Here is an 18,998-nt window from a genome sequence, read left to right on the forward strand (position 1 = left end):
GAAAATACCTTGCCTGATGACTTTTTTCTTTTTGTTGTTTTGTACTTTTTTCATGCTCACTTTACTGTTAATGTTTTAAAGTAAACATTATTTACTTTTGTTTATTGTTGTATCCATGGCCCGATTAACCCGCTAGAAGGCAATGGGGCAAAAATGAGCTATGGGCCCCTATTAATAAACAGGTTAAACTGAAATGTATTTATTAAGTAATAATTAATTAATAATATTTGTCTATTAGTAAATGATTAAATGTATTTGATATATAGTATCCACCTTTAGTGCCCTATTATGTCAGTTCTTAATGTTCTTTAGTGGTGCATATTGCCAAACAGTTTGCCCTAACTTGCCACAAACCAACAGACACACAATGGAGCTTTTGGGCCCGTCTACCAACAGAACAGCTGACAAGTATTTTTTAAGGTAAAGTATTTACAACGAATGCAGCCACATTGTTTGAGAGCAACAAAAAAAGTATAAAATTATAGAACTGAACTGGCACTGATGGTATGCTACATACTGAATATTTCATTAATTAGTTATTGATAATCAAATTCATAAAGCATGTCCCTCCTTATCAGTAAAACAATAAAGTTGTTGTTTTGTGTATACCTGAAGGTGCATGTACAACGATTCAAACGGTAGATGTCTCCCTACTCCGTGCAGCTGTGTATCTTCATGGGTACGATGCTGTCTACAGATGACCGAGTCGCCATTTTGAAAAGCAAATCGTTCACAGCACACCCGCCCTGAGTACTGGAACTATGCCGCGGGGCCGGCCTCGCAAACTGAGAGTTAAAAGCAACGACGAAACAGGTAACAAGTACCAAAATGCAACGAATAAAAAATACAGATTATGGGCTATCCAAATAACCGGGTATTATTTGGACAAACATCTCTGTATCTTTTATAATAGCACTTCAATGTAGTGTATATAGTCCCCGGATATAGTATTGCGGGTGGGCTTTGCTTTGTGCGGCGAAGGAGTGATTGAGGCGGAATGATATTAATAACATCTCGGTGCCTCCTCTTATTGGCTTCCAGTCTAAATTGGTGTCCGTGAGAGGAAGATCCACGGTACCGTGTAGTATTAGTCAATGTACGAGTTTTACGCTTAATCTTAGTTTATTAGTAATTCGTCGTTAGCTTGTTGTTGCTAACTAGCGCGCTTTGCTACCGTTAGCTTCGAGGCTAACACGCCAAAATGTTGGCCATTGTTATTTTGATCTTGAGAGGCACTGTAACGTTCGCGAGTCGATCCAGCTGCTGGTACATCAGTTGCTTGTGGTCAGACCAAGAAGTCACATTCACGAATTGACATGACTTAACAAAGTGTTAAGAATGTGGCGTCTGAGTGCATTCAGTTTGCTAGCACATTGGTGTCATAGTCTGAATACAATATTTAGCTTAGTTGTGGTGACACGTTAGTTGGATAACTTCATGAATACGTTAACACGCGATTCCGCTGATGGATGGAAGCCAGTTGACAATTGAACATTAGAGTTAACGTTACATGGAAATATCACATTGGGTTAACTTCCTACGTTATAAGTCGGTCACATGCTGTCCTCGCAATGCCTGTGACTGACAGCCTAGATGGGCGTGTAGAACCAAACTGTTGAATACCAATAACAAAAACACTCCAGCAGAGTCACTGAAAAGCATGGCTAGAAACTCTTCTCTTCCCATAAGACTGCAAAAGCATTTGTGTGTGAGTTAAGAGCGTGAAACCAAATAATAAAATTGTTTCTCTGGTTGTTTTCATTCGCCTTCTAAAAAAGCTAATAAGGTGAATTGAAAACTTTATTTTGCTTGTGAACCTCCATAATGTACACGGACCTCACTTTTAGAAGTGCTGTTGCACGTAGACTAATGTATTAGTAAGGTACAGTAAAAGACTGCTATTTTAGTGGCAGCTAAAGTTAAAGTCCATCCTATAATGTCCATCCCAACAGGCACAAACATTTGAGGGAGTATTTTTGACAATCAAATTTAAAGACTGAATATAGGAAAACTACCAGCGGCTCAGTTCAGAACTGTTGTGACATTGTTAACTGCGAGCATTGTCAGCCTTCAACAGGTCACATCCTTCTATTCAGTATTGTACTGTACAATTGTACTAATGCATTATGGACCCCAATCAATAAAACAAAACACCTCAAAGTGCAATGTCAGAATAGATATTCTAATACAATTTGGGATTATTTGTAGATAATTTGTAGTGAAACAAACCTATTCCACTTCATTCTGAAACTCCCTTAAGTACCTACACCCCCCTATGAGAAACACTGAATTCATATGGATGCCAAGTCATAGTGTATTTGTAGTAGTATGCTACCACATCAACATCCAGAGCGAGGAGTATATATGGAGTATATAAAAATACTGTTTGGATGGAACCGTTGATTTTAGACAGTTTAAAAAAACAAAAAACAAAGCCACTGAACACAGCAGCTGTGTAATATGAAAAGGTTAGAATGCAACGTATCGTATCTACTCCAGCTATTCTTGAACCTCTTCAACCAAATTAGAATATTGAAGCGCTCTCTCTTTTTCTTCTCGTCAGATGCGGATGAAACCAAGGCGGAAATTTTCAATGATGGAGACAAGAAGTGCACAATATGCTCCCAGGTCTTTACCACTGACAGCCAGCTGCAGAAGCATCTCCGTGAGCATGAGATCAACGATAAGGTGAGTACAGCGCACAGTGTCTGCAATCATAGCCATAACAATACAGTGAGCACAGAACAGCTTTTAACCTTTATTTGTCAACACAAAGTCGGAAGAGGTTTCATCAGCACGTGTTTAAGATCTTCAAGCATCTTGTTTAAGGCTGCCGTGACAGTAGCTCTCATAGTGCTCCGACATAGCAATTCAATTTCAGACATGCTCTGTCAAACTAAATATTTATTGACTGATTGCTTAATGGTATTTATAGTGCTTAACAGTACCAACAGTAACAGTACCTGATTTTCAGGATTTCAGCTTTTTGACCGTCTGTTGGTTGAAAAGGCTCATATTTGATACGTCTAGCAACCAGGAAGTTCAGGGAGATGCTGCCATACAGAGCCAAGCCAGGCACCACAGGATATGCCAGAGCAGTTGCTGTCACAGTGCAGTATAAGTAAAGCTGCACCTGGGAGTCAGTTGACCTGCTGTGAATTACCTTCACAGAGCATAACAAAAACTCAACACTTTGTGGGAACAGAGGAAACTCTTCACCTGAGTTTGGTGCAGGTGAAGAGCATAACTGACCTGCTGCAGTGGATGCACGATGTCCCAGCTACAGGTTGGATTTGGGTCAACTGGTGGCTTAGCGTCAAAGCTGGAGGTGTCCTGGATTTTTCAGCTCGGATGATTTTTCACAATGCGGAACTTTAATAGCTGCCGTTGCTGCCATTGTATGTTAGGTCTCAACTTAGTCTGCCAATCACAATATTTGGTGGCCAGCTGCTTCCAAAGCTTCTTGAATTTGTTGTTACCAGCAGCATGGTGGACATTCTCCTGTATTTTCTTCACACAGAACACATCTGGGGTTATTTACTTATCCTCATGTAAAATTACATTAAAGCCACAACATTTTGTGCCAGTTAACAGGGTGTTTTACTAATACTGAATATGTAAATGAGCACAGCCTCAGTTGACTTGATTGAAGAAACTGCTGCTAAATAAGACCTGACAATACAACATGTTATACAACTACTGTCGAACTGCAATGACCCAGTCTGACTCCTGGATGAGTGAAAACTCAGCGTGGAAGATTGTTGGGTAGTTCTTCAAATCTTTAAACTGATAAGATTAAGTTCAGTATGTGTGAATGTCGGCTTCAGTCATAATACACCAGAGTGCATTTGGCGTTTTTTTGTGTTGTGGTGGTGCACAGCATTTGAAATTGTGCCATTAAGAAGGACTAAATTGCTCAATCCACCCCCCACCCCCCTCCTTCCTCTGTGGTGCCCACTAACAGTCTTAAATAGCACAGTAAATATTCCACCCCCTTCTCGTAGATGTTGAATTTCCTCTGCTGCCGTGTTCACCGGCCAATAATAGTAAATGGGTTTCAGTGACTATTTGTTTGAATTTCCACCCCCCCCTCCCATATTTTGCGGTCCTACATGGGAACATCCTAAAATACATATTGCACCAACCCAAAAACGTTAATCTTCACAGTTAGTGTCCACTGAGTCACCAGATGAGTCAGAGGGTTCTGCTGACTGCTTTGTGATGATAATTATCATGTGTTGACATTTTGTGTGAAGGATGCTCCTTGGAGGTACAGTATAATGATGTGTTTACACTTTTTGTGGCTACTACTGGGGGGGGGGGTATAACATGATTCATTTGTGTGGGAATTTGTTCCTCCAAGGAGCAACAGATGTTTTTGAAAATTATATTTTAATAATGCATGTTTTTGAATGTACAAATACAGAATAAATGCGTGTTAATTCATGCTGAGTAATGAAGGTCTTTAATTCATGTCAGCTAAATGGGCCCTCTTCTCTCCATTTACCAGCTGCTTATAGCTTTAGAAAACTTCACTCTACACTCGCTTTCTGTGTCTCTCTCTCTTACTCCCTCTTTCCCTCTCACACACACATAATCACAGGCAAGTTAAGGAGCTAAGCTCTTCATGCTCCATGCTATTAACAAGAATGTTAGAGTAAGGAAAACTTCAGCCGTTTCTTCAATTCTCTTCAAATCTCTTCTGGCGTGAAAAGACAATGATAGGACCCTACCTCGCTTCATTTGCGGCTGCAGCTGTAGTTGTGGGCTATTTCACTTTCTTCACCTACAATAGGCTTCTCTCCAGGCTGAAGAGCAGCAGCAGCAGCAGCAGCCTTGGGGTCTGCCGCTGTGAATAAGAACCACTGGCGTCAGTCTTGCTCTCTGCCTTCACCGCAGTCAGAAAGTGCTCTGAAATTAAGTCAGTCAGCTCTTCTAATAGAAACGGAATTTAATATTGGCGCCATTTCTGCCTCATGGGAAATCATCATGTTTTCTTGTAATGTTCTGTACTTGTATATTACAGGGGTTTTTTGTGTGTCTCTTTCAATTTCTCCATTTCTCTCTCTCTCCAGCGGAGACACCTAAAAGCAAAGATTACCTGCGCATAAAACATTGTTTATGAAATATTATGTTTCAACACACCTGTTACTGTTTAGATGTCCATCCATGATTGTAGGGGACACTTGTTATTAAACAGAACAGAGGGAGAGTATGGGGCGAAAGCCTCCGAGGTTTACAGCAAATGTAGTTGCTTAAGTCAGTTCAGGTAGCACATTGATTGGGGGACTATAGGGACTCCTGTAGTAAGGACTGAGATCTTTTTACACTGACGTTCTTCACCACTTCCTTTAACTTGTCCTCTCTCCCTTGCAGCCACATCGATGTGATCAGTGCCCACAGACGTTTAATGTGGAGTTCAACCTCACACTCCACAAGTCCACACACAGGACCTCTGACTTCACCTGCCCTGTATGCAATAAAAAGTTCTCCCGCATCGCCAGCCTCAAATCTCATATCATGCTGCACGAGAAGGAGGAGGTTAGTCCACCGACCAATCAAACACAAAACCAAAATTGATTTGCCTTTACTGCCCGTTAGGAAAGAACTTTATTTCTATGTTTCGTCTCCACTACCACCCTGCAGAATTTAATTTGCGTAGAGTGCGGAGATGAGTTCATTCTCCAGAGCCAGCTCTCTCTGCACTTGGAGGAGCACCGCAAGGAGCTGTCGGGCATCAAGGTCTACACCTGCAGGACCTGCGACAAGGAGTTCAAGACGTCTGCACACCTCAAGGAGCACATGAAGAGTCATGTCAAGATGAGGTCAGGCAGGGCTGCGGATGCTGATTCATTTCATGTGACTGAGTCAGGTGGAAAAAGGGAAACAGCTGTTATGAGGATCCTGTTCTATTTACAGTCTAAAGTTTAACACTGTAATAATGATATTCAGGGATTGTAGCTGCCCACAGTCAGTGGGTTACATGACATATCATTTTATTCAGTTTCTTTTGCCAAATGAATTGCAAGGATGCAGTGTATGTGAGCATCTGAAACAGCAGTTAGACTCTTTCCTATCTAACACTTTCCTGCAGATCAGAATGAAAGCAGGTTTCATTGCTGATTTTACAAAATGACGGCGAAGATTTCGTTTTTCTGGTCATTTAAGTGGTGGAAAATATTCCTGAGCTGAGTTAAGAATGAATCGCCATCAAAATGTAAATGTAAAAAGATTTTATTGACTGCAGGAGGACACGCACAGTCTGCCATGGCAGGCACATAAAGCTAGAGTTTGCTACAGTCTTCATTCTAATGAACTGAATGCACATGGCAGTCAGTTTTTCATTAGCATAAGTAAATGCCCAAATAAGCCTATACAAGGGCAACAGTCCCCAGTGCTGTGTGCAAACCCTCCATAGGCTATTACTAATGGAAGCTGAACATTAGAACAAGGTCAAAAAAGAGCCTTGCAACAACAACAGTAACAACAAAAGCTTGGGAGGATACCACCGGTGCATTTAATGCTTTATCAACTCAAAGCTGCATGTGTGGAAATTAAAGATGTTTTGATCTAAAAATATCTGTCAGTATCAGGGAGATGCAAGGAGGACAGACGATACACAAACAACTCAAGAGCCATAGATCCATAGTGTACAAATAAGGCATATAACTATATATTGTGGCACATAATTCTGCATCCAGAAACACTACTGTGTGAAACTGCAGATGGATTGTATTATACAGTAAATATAGTCAAAGCTCCAGCAGATGTTCACCTCACTTCAAAATCCACAAGAAAGAGTATAAAAAACGAAGAGGTGAATTTTGAAAGCACTGCTTCATGTCGAAGGAGAAATAAGTAAACATTTTTTAACTTTTATAATTTATTTTCATACTTATTTTGTTAAAAATATCAAACTGAGCTAAATGTACAGTGACTCACTAATGTCTAGTGTGCTAACAGTGTTGCCTAATCTTGCACCACTACTTTTTAATTTCTTTTTTCCATTAAGTGACAACAAGCCTCGGAAGCGTAATGCAAAATGTTTACATTTCTATCTGCCTGTCTCCCAGTTATATACTTGTTGCTGCAGTGTCAGTTGCATCTTTTTGCTATTTCATGGCTAAAAAAAGTTGCTACAAAACATGAAAAGGATTCACCAACACCAACAATTTGTCTTTACCTGAAGCACAAACCTTTTTAAAATAGGAAAACAATATTGGATCCTACAAGGGTTAAATGCAACAAAACAAAAGAATGATAAAATCTGCATTGTGGTCAATTTGGTGACCCTGTGTGATCCCCTGTGAATTTATGATATGATGATATGATGTTTTCTCCTTTCACAGGCCGCTCTCCTCCAGTTCCAGAAACTACAAGAAAAACATTGACCGCAGTGGGTTCACAAACAGCTGCCATCACTGTGGGAAGGCTTTCAAAAAGCCCAGCCAGCTTGTTAGGCACATACGAATACACACAGGTGAGTGATAGGCACAGAGAAGTTGTGACATGTTTAGGTTACATAAATCTAACACCCATTTAATGATTCATACTCATAAGGAATTTGTGTGGACAGTGTTGTGCCGCAGGTCCCACAAAACCTGAAAAGGATGTTTTCAAAGGTGTGGGTGGGCACTGGCACCAGGTTGTAATTGGTGGGGTCTCGGTAGCCTGCCGTCCCAACGTCGTAGGTTGTGGGAGCAGCAGGAGACTCTGCGGGTGTGTGGGCACTGGTGACACAAACAGGAGTTGTTGTTTGTTGTTTTGAGTTTTTTTAGTGGTCCCTAAATTGAATTCTAGGCATTATTACATAACTGAAGTTTCACATTTGTCTTCCTAAACCGGACTTTCTCTGATGAAGTTTTCCTCAAGCCTAACACCACCAACTCCTGAGCAGTTTGCTGTGTTTACCCTCCATTTCCGAGGGACTGAGAATTTCGATATGCTCTTTAAATTCTAATATTCTCACATGGCTGTGCGCTCGTTCAGGTAATGTAGCCAGCAGCTTCCACCCACATGTTGTTTACGCATCATCCACATGCTAATACGTTTGGCTGGCTGGTTGGCTGGATGACTAACGGTGGATGGAGTTGATTCCTCTGTGCTTCGAATCTCAAACAGCTCTCAAACTGATGAGGTGAAGAGTCTCTTTAGGAGACCACACACACACACACACACACACACACACACACACACACACACACACATTATGCCTCATTCTCTCACTCATTCTCTCACTCTCATGCACAGAAGAGAGGGTAAGGGTACAAGATTGTGTTTGAGTCATCTTTATTTAGGCTTGAAAATAATTGATATTGCAGGACGAGTGACATAGTGGATTTGTTGTTGTGTATTTTTTTTTTTTGTTGCCCAAATGTATTAACTTGCTAAAACAAATACAACCAAACATGATAATATAAATGTGATATGCACAATATAAGATTTAAAGTATATTTACAAGTATAGAGGGTGTCGTGTGCTGTACAGATAGTGAAGCCCCTTGATGCAAATTTATGATATTGGGCTGTATAAAAAAGATTGACTTGACCTGGTCCAAATATCCAATGCTATAACCCGCTTAAAGTAGTGTGATTATAACAATAGATAGTACCAATGGAGGACATCTTAAAGAAGCCTCCAGTATTTAACCATAGCCTTCACTGTTTACCTTATCTCTCATTTAGATTCTAGAAAAAGGCTTTTATGTCAAATTGTCATCCGTGTTTCCTGCACCCTAATGGCAGCTGTTTGACCTGTGTTTGTGACCTGGCCTTGCCCTTCCCTCCAGGTGAGAGGCCCTACAAGTGCTCGCATTGCGGCAAGGCTTTCAACCAGAAGGTGGTGCTGCAGACTCACATGGTGAGGCACACGGGAGAGAAACCTCACCTCTGCATGTTCTGCCCCGCGTCCTTCTCCCAGAAGGGGAACTTGCACTCCCACGTTCAGAGAGTTCATTCTGAGGTAAGAGGACAGAAGAGGAGGTTTGGAAGTGAAACACTCATGTGTTCCACCTCAAATACTGTATAGGAAATATCTCTTATGTGATGTGTTGCCATTCTCACCATAGTTATTCTTCCATCCACATTTTGTGCAGGAGTTGGAGTGACATTAAAATGCATCTCCAAATTGCACAAAACAAATTTACATCCCTGTCTGAAATGGAAAGGCAATCTTCCATCCATCACTCCTTGAATCCTCCCTAAATCCTCTTAGAATTGAGCAACAATTAGAAATAAATCTCACTGATACGTTTTCAGTGAAATAACAACAGAGATGATGTTCTGTTTCAGTTCCTTTGACTCTTGTAGCTTTTATCATCTGCCAAAGAGCATTTCTTTTATTTATTAAACAAGAGACGTCGTCCCAAAGGAAGGACAATTCATTTTGTTACGAGTGCTGCTTCATGTGTTTTGTAAAAGTCCAAAAATACTCCATGCATATCTTCAACCAAGGTGGAGTAACTGAGGTTTTGTCACTCATGTAATACTTGACTGACTATGTAACAGGAGTGCAATGCAAAGAAATCCTCTTTTGGTCAATGTTTGATTCGCTGCATTCATAATGTTTCGTCCCTCCTCCTACGTGATTATATATATATACGTAATTGTTGCAGTGTGGGTTTCTGCCTACAGGGGAATTAGCACCACAATACTTTAAATTCACTGACATGAAAATACAACATTTTTGTAGAAAACAATGATTTTAAAGTGTTTCACTTTGTTTAGAATGGCTGAGCTCCAGAAGTGAATGAGACAGCCTTCAGTAAAAGCAGCTAGTGCTAAGTTAATTGAATTGAAACAATTGCTGATAATCAAGTGTTTGTTGTTTGGTTGCAAAGATGCTCCCTGTCTTCGTCAACCAAGAGGAGAGCAGCAATAAAAAAACGAAATGGCCTAAGGGAGCCAAGACTGGTAAATGGTTTCAATTTACAGACTTGAGCATACATTTGAAATGCTAATGCAGCTGTTCATCACGCAGAGGAAATATCAGATACTTTAACTAGACTTCTCATGCTGTTTACCAGGTTTTGTTATTTCAGTGTCATTTCTGTTATTCTGCTTGTTGTCCAAAATATTTTGGTTTCTTTTTGTACACCTCCTTCGCTCACACACTAAATTACGAGCCCTGCTTGTTACATTCTATGCAGCAGGACACGTAGCCACATTGTTTGTCTGCTGGAAAGGGAATGAGGTGAAATTACAGCTCTATGCTCCTCATTTGGTTCTTCTCCTTTGTAAGCACTTCACAGCAACCCATTTTAAAGAGCCCTCCTGATTTAGCCATCCTAATTTAACCTGGACTTTGGTCTCTTAACGGTGCTCTGTCAGCCAGGTCACTTCCTCTTAGTGCCAAACTGTGGTTGAGAGGTCGAAGGACTTGTACACATCAAAGTCCTCCCCAGGTGCCCAAATGTTCATGTTGACAGATAATGAATTCTCCTGTGTGTGGGTGTCCTTTTTGGAGGGTTTGTTAACAAAGCCCATTAATGGATGCAGTGATAGCGGTGAGACTAGCTCCTAGTTGATGATTGCTTCCAATAACGTGGCCACAGTCTCGACTGGGTCAGCTTTCTGGCAGCCTGAGTGTAAAGCAACACACACAATGATCTCCATCACAGGAGGTGCAGTGGGTCCCCATCCGTGGGTACGCCACAATGCTCGGTGCTGGTACATTTCAGCAAAAAGGTAATAAAGCCTCAGTATAAAAGATGCTTTGTGCTTGCACACCAAGCTCCACTCCTATTTGGTTGACTTCTGCCAGTGCCAGCTGAGGAATGAATTTACCTGGGTTTTTACCACAGCTGCAGCCTCTGAAAAATTGAGATTTTTTTTTTAAAGAAAATTACTTGTCATGGTGGCCCGTAGGTCGCTTTGTTTATATATGATATATTATTAATTATTCATGACTAAATACCTGCAAAGTAAATTATATTCCTGTTAGCCTCAGATATTTAAATTTTAGCATGCTAACACGGTAAACTAAGATGGTGAACATGTCAAACTTCATACCTGCTAAACATCAGCAGGATAGTATTGTCATTGTGTGTTTGCATGTAGCTCAAAACCTGTCCCAGGCAATACTTGTAGTGATTGTATCTTTCCAGCATACATTGTGGCTTCGCGTGAGGATCGTAGAATTACATCATCGTTTTTCATCCGTCTTGTCTGAGAAATCGGCTGCCATCTTTGCTTGGCTGCTGCCTCACAGAGGCAGGCGAGGTACATACTTTACCCAGAATCCTACTGAAGAGAAGGTAGCTGAGAGTAGTAGAATTGGCCTCAAACATTGGTTTGTGTTCGCAGTTAAAAACAATGTAATTAACAAATTGGATGGAACCAAATCAGCATGCAAAGACGCCTGAAATGCAGATCTTGGCTCTTTGATTTGAGAATGTGATCTGAGCTAACTACAGGAAACGACCCTGGAACATAAGTGTTTCTGAGTATAAGGAGACAGATGTTCACACATGATTGGCAGCAGTTTCTCATATTTGGAAAGCCTATTATAACAAAATAAACGAATGGCGCTCCAGGCTGATGATGTATTTACCTATTTCTTTCTGTCTATCATGCATAGAGCACCTTCACCACAATCTCTAATCTTGCAGGTAATTTGAGGTGCTTGTGAGTCCCTTTGACTTATGATTACAAGCCCTGTTTTTTTGTTTGTAAATGGTGTTGTGAAAATATAAAGTCTGTCATTTTCAGTTGTCAGTGTCAACCTTAAACCTTTCATCGTAGACCATAAAAGACAGCGTCTCTCATGGGTTATGATACCCGACTTCGCAATTACTTTCAAGCTACTGACTTAATTATACCTCTGAAAAAGAAACACTGAAATGGGTTCGACTGTACAAACATATCCGCTCCTCTTTTTTCTTTCTGCAGTGGGGGTGCTTGAATGGTGTTTCTTTTAGAATAAATTGAGTCTGAATAAAAAGCCTCACTCGTAATTCACTCTGATGAGCAGCCAGGTTGTGTTAATGCTTTCGAGCTTTTTTTTTCGGTTTTTGCGTCATCCATTGTGTTCCATTCCACCTGAAAGAGAAGTGCATCTGCATGTAAGTCAAATGTTACATGATCATTTTCTTTCAGGGATTCAATTCGTCGAATGGCCTGCTTAGTTAATTTCCAACACTTTTTCTCACACTTTCTTTTGAACTAATTGGATCATGGATTTTTATATTTTTGCTCACTCGCTCACATGATTGTGTATTCCATGCCAAAAGCCTGTGATGGGGCCATTTGATTGAATTAGTTCTGGAAAACCAAACAGCAGGACCATTTGAATAATACGTCTCATCTTCACAAGTGTTCTTCAGCTTTCCTGTTCCAGATAGAGTTTGTCCTTATGATTGACTGACTTTATGAAGAAATTATGGTCAGGTGTTATTCACAATAGATGAGCATACTCAGGAGCCAGGGGACTAAAATCATCATGGTTAAAGCCAATGAAGTGTGATCCAAAATCAGATGCAGAATATAAGTCTACAAATAAGTCAAAAAATCAAGCTGCTGTTCCTTAATTTATTTTTGTGACAGGGTGATAAATATATAGAGTACTAAAGTACTTCTTACACAAATAAGCCCAGCTTCGGGGAATTTATAGCATTTGCATTTGGCGGCTGTGGCTCGGGAGGTAGAGCGGGTTGTCCATACACTTCTACCTGTCTATGTTTGTGAATTCCCCCTGTTCTTTCTCCATAGACCCGATTTCTGTCTTGATCTTTTCATCCTTGTTGCTTTCTTTACCTTTACTCACTTCACTGCCGCCTCATATGACATCTATTCCACCTCTCTCCCTTCTTTCACAGTCCTTTGCTCCCACCTAATGATTACCACTTCATTGAAAACACACATCTTGGCCCCATGAGAAATGTCAGTCCTCCTGTGTCCAACCATATATGTTCTCCACCTGTGCACACTCATCCGTAACCCAGCTTCCACATACCCATCATTATGGCGGTGATAACCCCACTAGAGCTCTTTCATATGCTCTCACACTCTCACAAACATACTCCAAATGCATCCTTTCTGGTGACTCTGCAGTTCAACCACCTGTCCTCACAAACTCTCTACTCCCTGTAAACAACCCTTGTTCCCGTAGTCCACTTCACCGGCGGTTTGCTTCCCTCATGATTTTTTTTTTTTTATAGGCACACTCAACAGTCGCACTTTCTCTTATGGATTTGTTCTTACTTCTTTTACATTCCTAATCGTTTTTTGACTATTTCTTTCGCATCACTTAAAACTTTGTTTTCCACCCACCACTAGCTCTCATTTCAGTTTTGGATGTCTTCTTAATGGTTCAATTTTCAAGCTATTTTTCCCCCTCTTACTTCAGCATCTCACACATTCCTGCTCAACTTCTAGGATTCTCCATACAAAAGTCGAAATCTGCCAAACCCAATCAAATGTACCTGCTCTGGACGTTTGCTTCCCCCAAGCTCCCCCGAGGCAGATTCAACAAACCCCACTGTTTTCTAGCGGATGCCGGTGCTGCATTGGCTTGTGTTCAAGGCCCTTTCTCTCTTTCAGGCTAAAGGCGTGCCGCTGTTCCCGTGCATGGACTGCAGCTGTGCATTCAAGAAGTTGGGCAGTCTGAATGCCCACATCAGCAAGATGCACATCTCTGTGATTGAGGTGCCCTCCAGCACTCCGGTAAGAGACAGCATACATGAGCAAAAAGGTTGTTACACCACCCTGCATCCACTTTGACTTTATTCAGGTATATTCATTCTTTTGACCCTGACAAATGAGTTCAGTGAGACATATTAGAGTTCTTGCCACACAATCAGTTGCAATTAATCATATTATTAAAGTCAGTGGCTTTGTTTTCAATCTCCAAGAGAGAGATTAAGGTTCTCAAGTAATGTTGATGACTTACTGCCTTATTAAAATTGTTTCAGTAGAATGAATATATCTCACTTGGTTGACAAATTTTTCCTGTCTGCGATAACTTTCTTTTTCCTGTGTTAAGTGGTAAGCTGCTATCTCTCATTCAAAAAGATAAAATTACTTTAAAATTAAAGATAAAAATACTACTAATGTGCTTGTTCTTTCAAACAGAATGTCTTGTCTACTCTCAAGATCACTGGGTGCCTCTGTCTCACTGTATTTCCTTTATAGACCATTTCTTCTTTTTCCAAAGATGATTTTTTATCTTTGTCTTTATTGGTAGATAGATAGATAGATAGATAGATAGATAGATAGATAGATAGATGGTTATTTTATTAAATTGGCATTTCAGTAATTTCACTACTACCATGCCCCTTTGCCAAAACGCTCCAGCTTCATTTGCACTGAAGGAGCAGCACTCCCCTCTATTTTTATTTCCATTCTGCCATAAATCAAGCTAATTTGACTTGCCATACAGTCTGAAATGTAGAGCAGAGCCTGCCAATCTTCACAGTGATGGCCTCCCTTGTTTACAACAATGGTAATAGTGTGTAAACATTATTTGGTAACTAGTAGTTGATTGATTACTTATTATTGTTTGCAGTTTAGTGTTAAAGTGCACACTAACCTTGTACATAACGTAACCATAGCCACTCACTTTCATTGTCTTTGTTGGCATGATGCATGATATATCCAAGTGTCAATGATTCTCACAGATATAGACACTAATTAATGTTTTGTTCAATAATGCCCAATGCTCTGCTAATTTTATGCTCCAGAGAGTCCATGATAAGAATTAGTCAGCTTTAAAATTACATTTGTGAATGGCCCTTTGTCAAATTGGTCCTCGTCGTCTTCTCGTTCCATTCCCCCTCCTCTTCTCCCCTAGGAGACGGAGACGACAGGTCAGGCTCCTGGGGGGTCGGAGGGCGGTGAGGGGGTGACAGATGTCATCCAGCAACTTCTAGAGCTGTCTGAACAGGTCAGCGGGGAGACCGCCCAGCCGCAACCTCCAGAGCCAGCTATTGCCATGGAAACTGCCATCAACCAGGACATCCTGCAGGTGAGCGAAGGACATTCACCCACACTAAATAAATTGGATGATTAGAACAAAACTCAGCAGTGTTCAGGGCCCCACAGACTGACTGGGAACCACATGCCTCAGACCTAACCTACGCCACTTTAGCTCCAGTCCCTCCATTGTGACATGCACTATTGAAGACACGAGGATAAACAAGAAACCCTCATTTGGAAAACTCAGCAGCTGTCAGTTCAAAAAGTGGGTGGGACCATTTATGTGGAAATGATTGAAGATGGAGATCAGAGAACCCTCAGGGGGAATATATTTGGACACAGAGAAGGAGATGTTTTCCATAAACTCAATAAAAAGTCTGGACCCAAATGATATACACTGCATCCCTTTGGTGACTGAATGGCAAGGTTTTTCACAGTGGTGGAAACATGATCCATCCAGGGGGAAGGGGGCAGTGTGGTAATGAATTTGGACCACGAAGCTTCATAAGTGATTACTGCTGGAGAGGTGTGCCTCTGCTCTCCAACACAAAAGGATGTGATTATCACTGAGCTTTGGTTTTGGATCATGGTTTTATTTTTTTGGCCAGTCTTTTGTCAATATTTGCTACATTTTTACAAGCCATACCTCAAATTGTTGCATCTAAAATATAATATACTATAATATGATAATTCCTTACATGGTTAGATTTAGTATTTTTATAAAAATTGAAAAAAGGAAATTCAAATAAGATTTGACTGGCATTCCCATAAATGTATATCATACATGTAGGCATGTTTTAAGCTGTGGTGTTTGAGCAGATTTCTGTTCTGTTTCTGTAGCAAGCTCTGGAGAACAGCGGACTGAGTGTGGTCCAGCCACAGAGTGACGCCACATCCAGAGAGTCACCAAACCAGACCGCTGAGATCGCTGCTGTAGAGAGCAAGAAAGTTCCTGACAAACCGGCCAGGGAGAAGAAAAGGAGCATTTTCAAGAAACCTATACAAATGCCAGGTACGGGTTCAGTTATTTACTAAGTAAAGATATCAAGCATGTGCAGCTTGAGAAATACATTTAAAAGATTTGCATGTCTTATCTGTGTCCATAAAATTATAAAATGATGCCTCTGTTTACTGTTTACTTTATAAACTGGACGATTAATGATCTACAAAGATAATTGATGATTTGCAATGCAGCACCAAGTCATCGACTGACAGAAACACTGGACAGCTGCTTCACTCTGCCTTCCTTTCCAGGTTCCATCAGGGAGGAGAATGGCGTTCGCTGGCACGGCTGCCCTTACTGCTCCAAGGAGTTCAAGAAGCCTAGCGATCTGGTTCGCCACATCCGCATCCACACCCACGAGAAGCCTTTCAAGTGCAAACAGTGCTTCAGAGCTTTTGCTGTCAAGAGTACCCTCACAGCACATATGAAAACGCACACGGGTATCAAGGCCTTTGAGTGTCAGTGCTGTCTGAAGTGCTTCTCCACTTCTGGCAGCATGAAGGTACACATGCGTCTGCATACAGGTGAGAAGCAGGTCCACTTCATGAATCGGTTACATTTAAAGCCAAAGTAAAAATGAACATTTGAACGCACTTTTTTCACTTTATTGGCTTATTGCTCTTGTCACATCATACACTTGATAAACAGTATGCTCTATGCCAACATAATCAGTATGTGCTTAAGTTAAAGGACACATGTATGAGCTTTCAACATAATGTTTTCAGTTTCCTGGCAGCCTATCTATCGTTTGGTATTCAGCTATATGTTATTATAATTATACAGCAAAATACAAAAGCTGGACCTGTATAAATATAGTGGTGCCGCTACAGCTACAGCCCTCATTTGCAGTCATGTTTTCCGAATCATTCTGTTTTTGCTTCTTCTTAGTGAGATAACCTTAAAGAATCATCTCCTGGACATGAAATGTCAGCATTAGTGTGAATAAACAAAACTGTAACAGTTTAATTATTATGTGCATCTGTGCATTAGTTTTGTCTCTCTAATTGCTATGTAATGGCACTGTCTGTGTTAGGTGTCTCCTTTAGCTCTGGTTACGTGTTAGGTCTAAGCTAAGGCTTTTGATAAATATGTTCTCAGCTGTATTTCTCACTGAGGCTTTGTGCTTATACAGTTTTATATCACTTTTCCTTGTGCTGTAATTTGGTTTCATAGATATATATATATATATATATATATATATATTGTCTCTTGCTAACTGAAAGGCTTTGTAACCTTTTGTAGACAAACATTGAATAAAATTATATGAGCTTGCTTACATTTTTGGTTTATGTGTGAGTTTCATATTATTTATTTAGATTGGTTTAGGGATAGTAACTTCTGATACATTTTGTGTATTTTGTAGCTTATTTTTGGAACTTTGTGTCAGAGTACATATCTCAGAATCAGTCTAATTCTCTAAATACTAATTCTCCAAAAGTGCTGTTTTTCCCCACTTGTCCTAGGTGTACGTCCTTTCCCCTGCCCTCACTGCGACAAGATCTTTCGTACATCAGGCCACAGGAAAACACACATTGCTTCTCACTTCAAAAGCTTACAGCAGAAGAAGCACAAGTTTCCCCGAAAGACCAACAAAGCCAAAGTGTCCAAGAGTAACCTACCTCTGCCTGACATCCCCCTGCAGGAACCCATCCTCATTACTGACTTTGGTAAGAGCATGTGTTGACAAGCACGTGTGTATACACATGGGCTGGTGTTGCATCACTGTTCACGATTGTAAACACACACACACTTTTTCAGTTGAAGTGATGAAGTGGAATGCATGTTTCTTGTTGATGTTTCTTCATGTGTGCTGCGTGCTTCTGCACAAAATGAAATGTCTTTTTCACATGGAAGTCTACATGATGCTTGTTCACATGTTGCTTAACAGGCCTCATCCCATCCCAGAACCCTCGCTTGGCCTTTCAGCAATACCTGGAGGTGGTGGGCAATGATCGGCCATACAAGTGTCAGTTCTGTAGTAAGGCCTACAAGAAATCAAGCCATCTAAAACAGCATGTCAGGTAAAGCTTCTTTATTACACTGCATGTCCAGTACGTAATGTAAAATAGTTTAATCAATATGACTTTTTGAGGGCCAATGCAAGTATTTTTTGATTCATCTGCCGGCAGTTGATACATTTTCCTCATATACATCATATTCATGCCAAAATATAACAGAGAAAGTCAGATGATTCATTCTGCAACACATTTTTATTGTGACAGGGTAGACAACCTATGAAACCACACTGAAAACAAGTTCATATGACTTGTATATATAGAATTTGTCTAAACATCAAAATCGAAGGGGCAGATTTAAATTACATTCTTGGTTCACATTCATGCTCTCCAGAAGGTGGACCCCTTTCTGTTTTGAAGACTTGTAATGTCTTTGAATGCGTAATGTTTGATCATGATATATTTTTTTGATATATGCTGATCTCACAAGATATCTCCTGGCTGGATTAGCATGGAGTTTGAAGTAATAATAATAAAAATAAATATATATATATATAGCACCTTTCAAAGCATAACAGTACAGTGAATTAAACTGAATAAAATACCCATCAGTAAAAATAAGATGGAAAAAAATGGTAAAATAAACAAATAAAACATATTGAAACTGGCCAAATACATAACTTTGACTGCAAAAGCCTTCAGTCTTGAGTTGGGATTTAGGAACAGCCAGAGGAGCCCTGCCTCAGCATATGAGACTGTGCTCTGGTTCGTAGGGGAGCAGCTATTCAGCAATATAGCTAGGTGCCTGCCCATGAAGCACTTTAAATGTGATCAGTGAAATCTTAAAATCAACTCTGAAGGCATGAGATTGTTTTTTGGCTTAACCCTGTATACAGTGAATTACAGTAATCACCAGCAACTACTGGTTCTGTTTGACAAGTATGACTTAAACCAGTCTAAGGCAGTATCCCTGATGCTAGAATATTTGAGAAGGAAAGTTTACCATAAGGGTGTCCCTTTCCATTGTAACAGAGAATGGATTCACCTGTACCACTGAGAGGTTGATGGGGTGTTCGAGAGGGCAGAGCAGCAAATCTCTTTGAATCTCTGCTCAATGGTTCTTATAAA

The 18,998-nt window shown here is 40.4% G+C and overlaps 1 protein-coding gene across 1 annotated transcript in view; it reads left to right on the forward strand.

Annotated features, from left to right (window-relative positions):
• Window positions 1–761: 761 nt before the first annotated feature.
• The window catches only part of LOC139289719 (zinc finger protein 236-like), a 46,208-nt gene continuing 27,971 nt past the window's right edge, over window positions 762–18,998 (forward strand). The window contains exons 1-12 of the mRNA XM_070911337.1: window positions 762–813; window positions 2,564–2,688; window positions 5,377–5,541; window positions 5,647–5,825; window positions 7,350–7,480; window positions 8,789–8,961; window positions 13,539–13,661; window positions 14,788–14,961; window positions 15,753–15,924; window positions 16,167–16,439; window positions 17,379–17,582; window positions 17,804–17,936. Coding sequence (XP_070767438.1) covers window positions 762–813; window positions 2,564–2,688; window positions 5,377–5,541; window positions 5,647–5,825; window positions 7,350–7,480; window positions 8,789–8,961; window positions 13,539–13,661; window positions 14,788–14,961; window positions 15,753–15,924; window positions 16,167–16,439; window positions 17,379–17,582; window positions 17,804–17,936 — 1,904 coding nt within the window. The remainder of the gene's footprint in view (window positions 814–2,563; window positions 2,689–5,376; window positions 5,542–5,646; window positions 5,826–7,349; window positions 7,481–8,788; window positions 8,962–13,538; window positions 13,662–14,787; window positions 14,962–15,752; window positions 15,925–16,166; window positions 16,440–17,378; window positions 17,583–17,803; window positions 17,937–18,998) is intronic.

The sequence above is a fragment of the Enoplosus armatus genome, chromosome 9 (genome assembly GCF_043641665.1).
Source record: "Enoplosus armatus isolate fEnoArm2 chromosome 9, fEnoArm2.hap1, whole genome shotgun sequence".
In the NCBI taxonomy this organism is placed as follows: Eukaryota; Metazoa; Chordata; class Actinopteri; order Centrarchiformes; family Enoplosidae; genus Enoplosus; species Enoplosus armatus.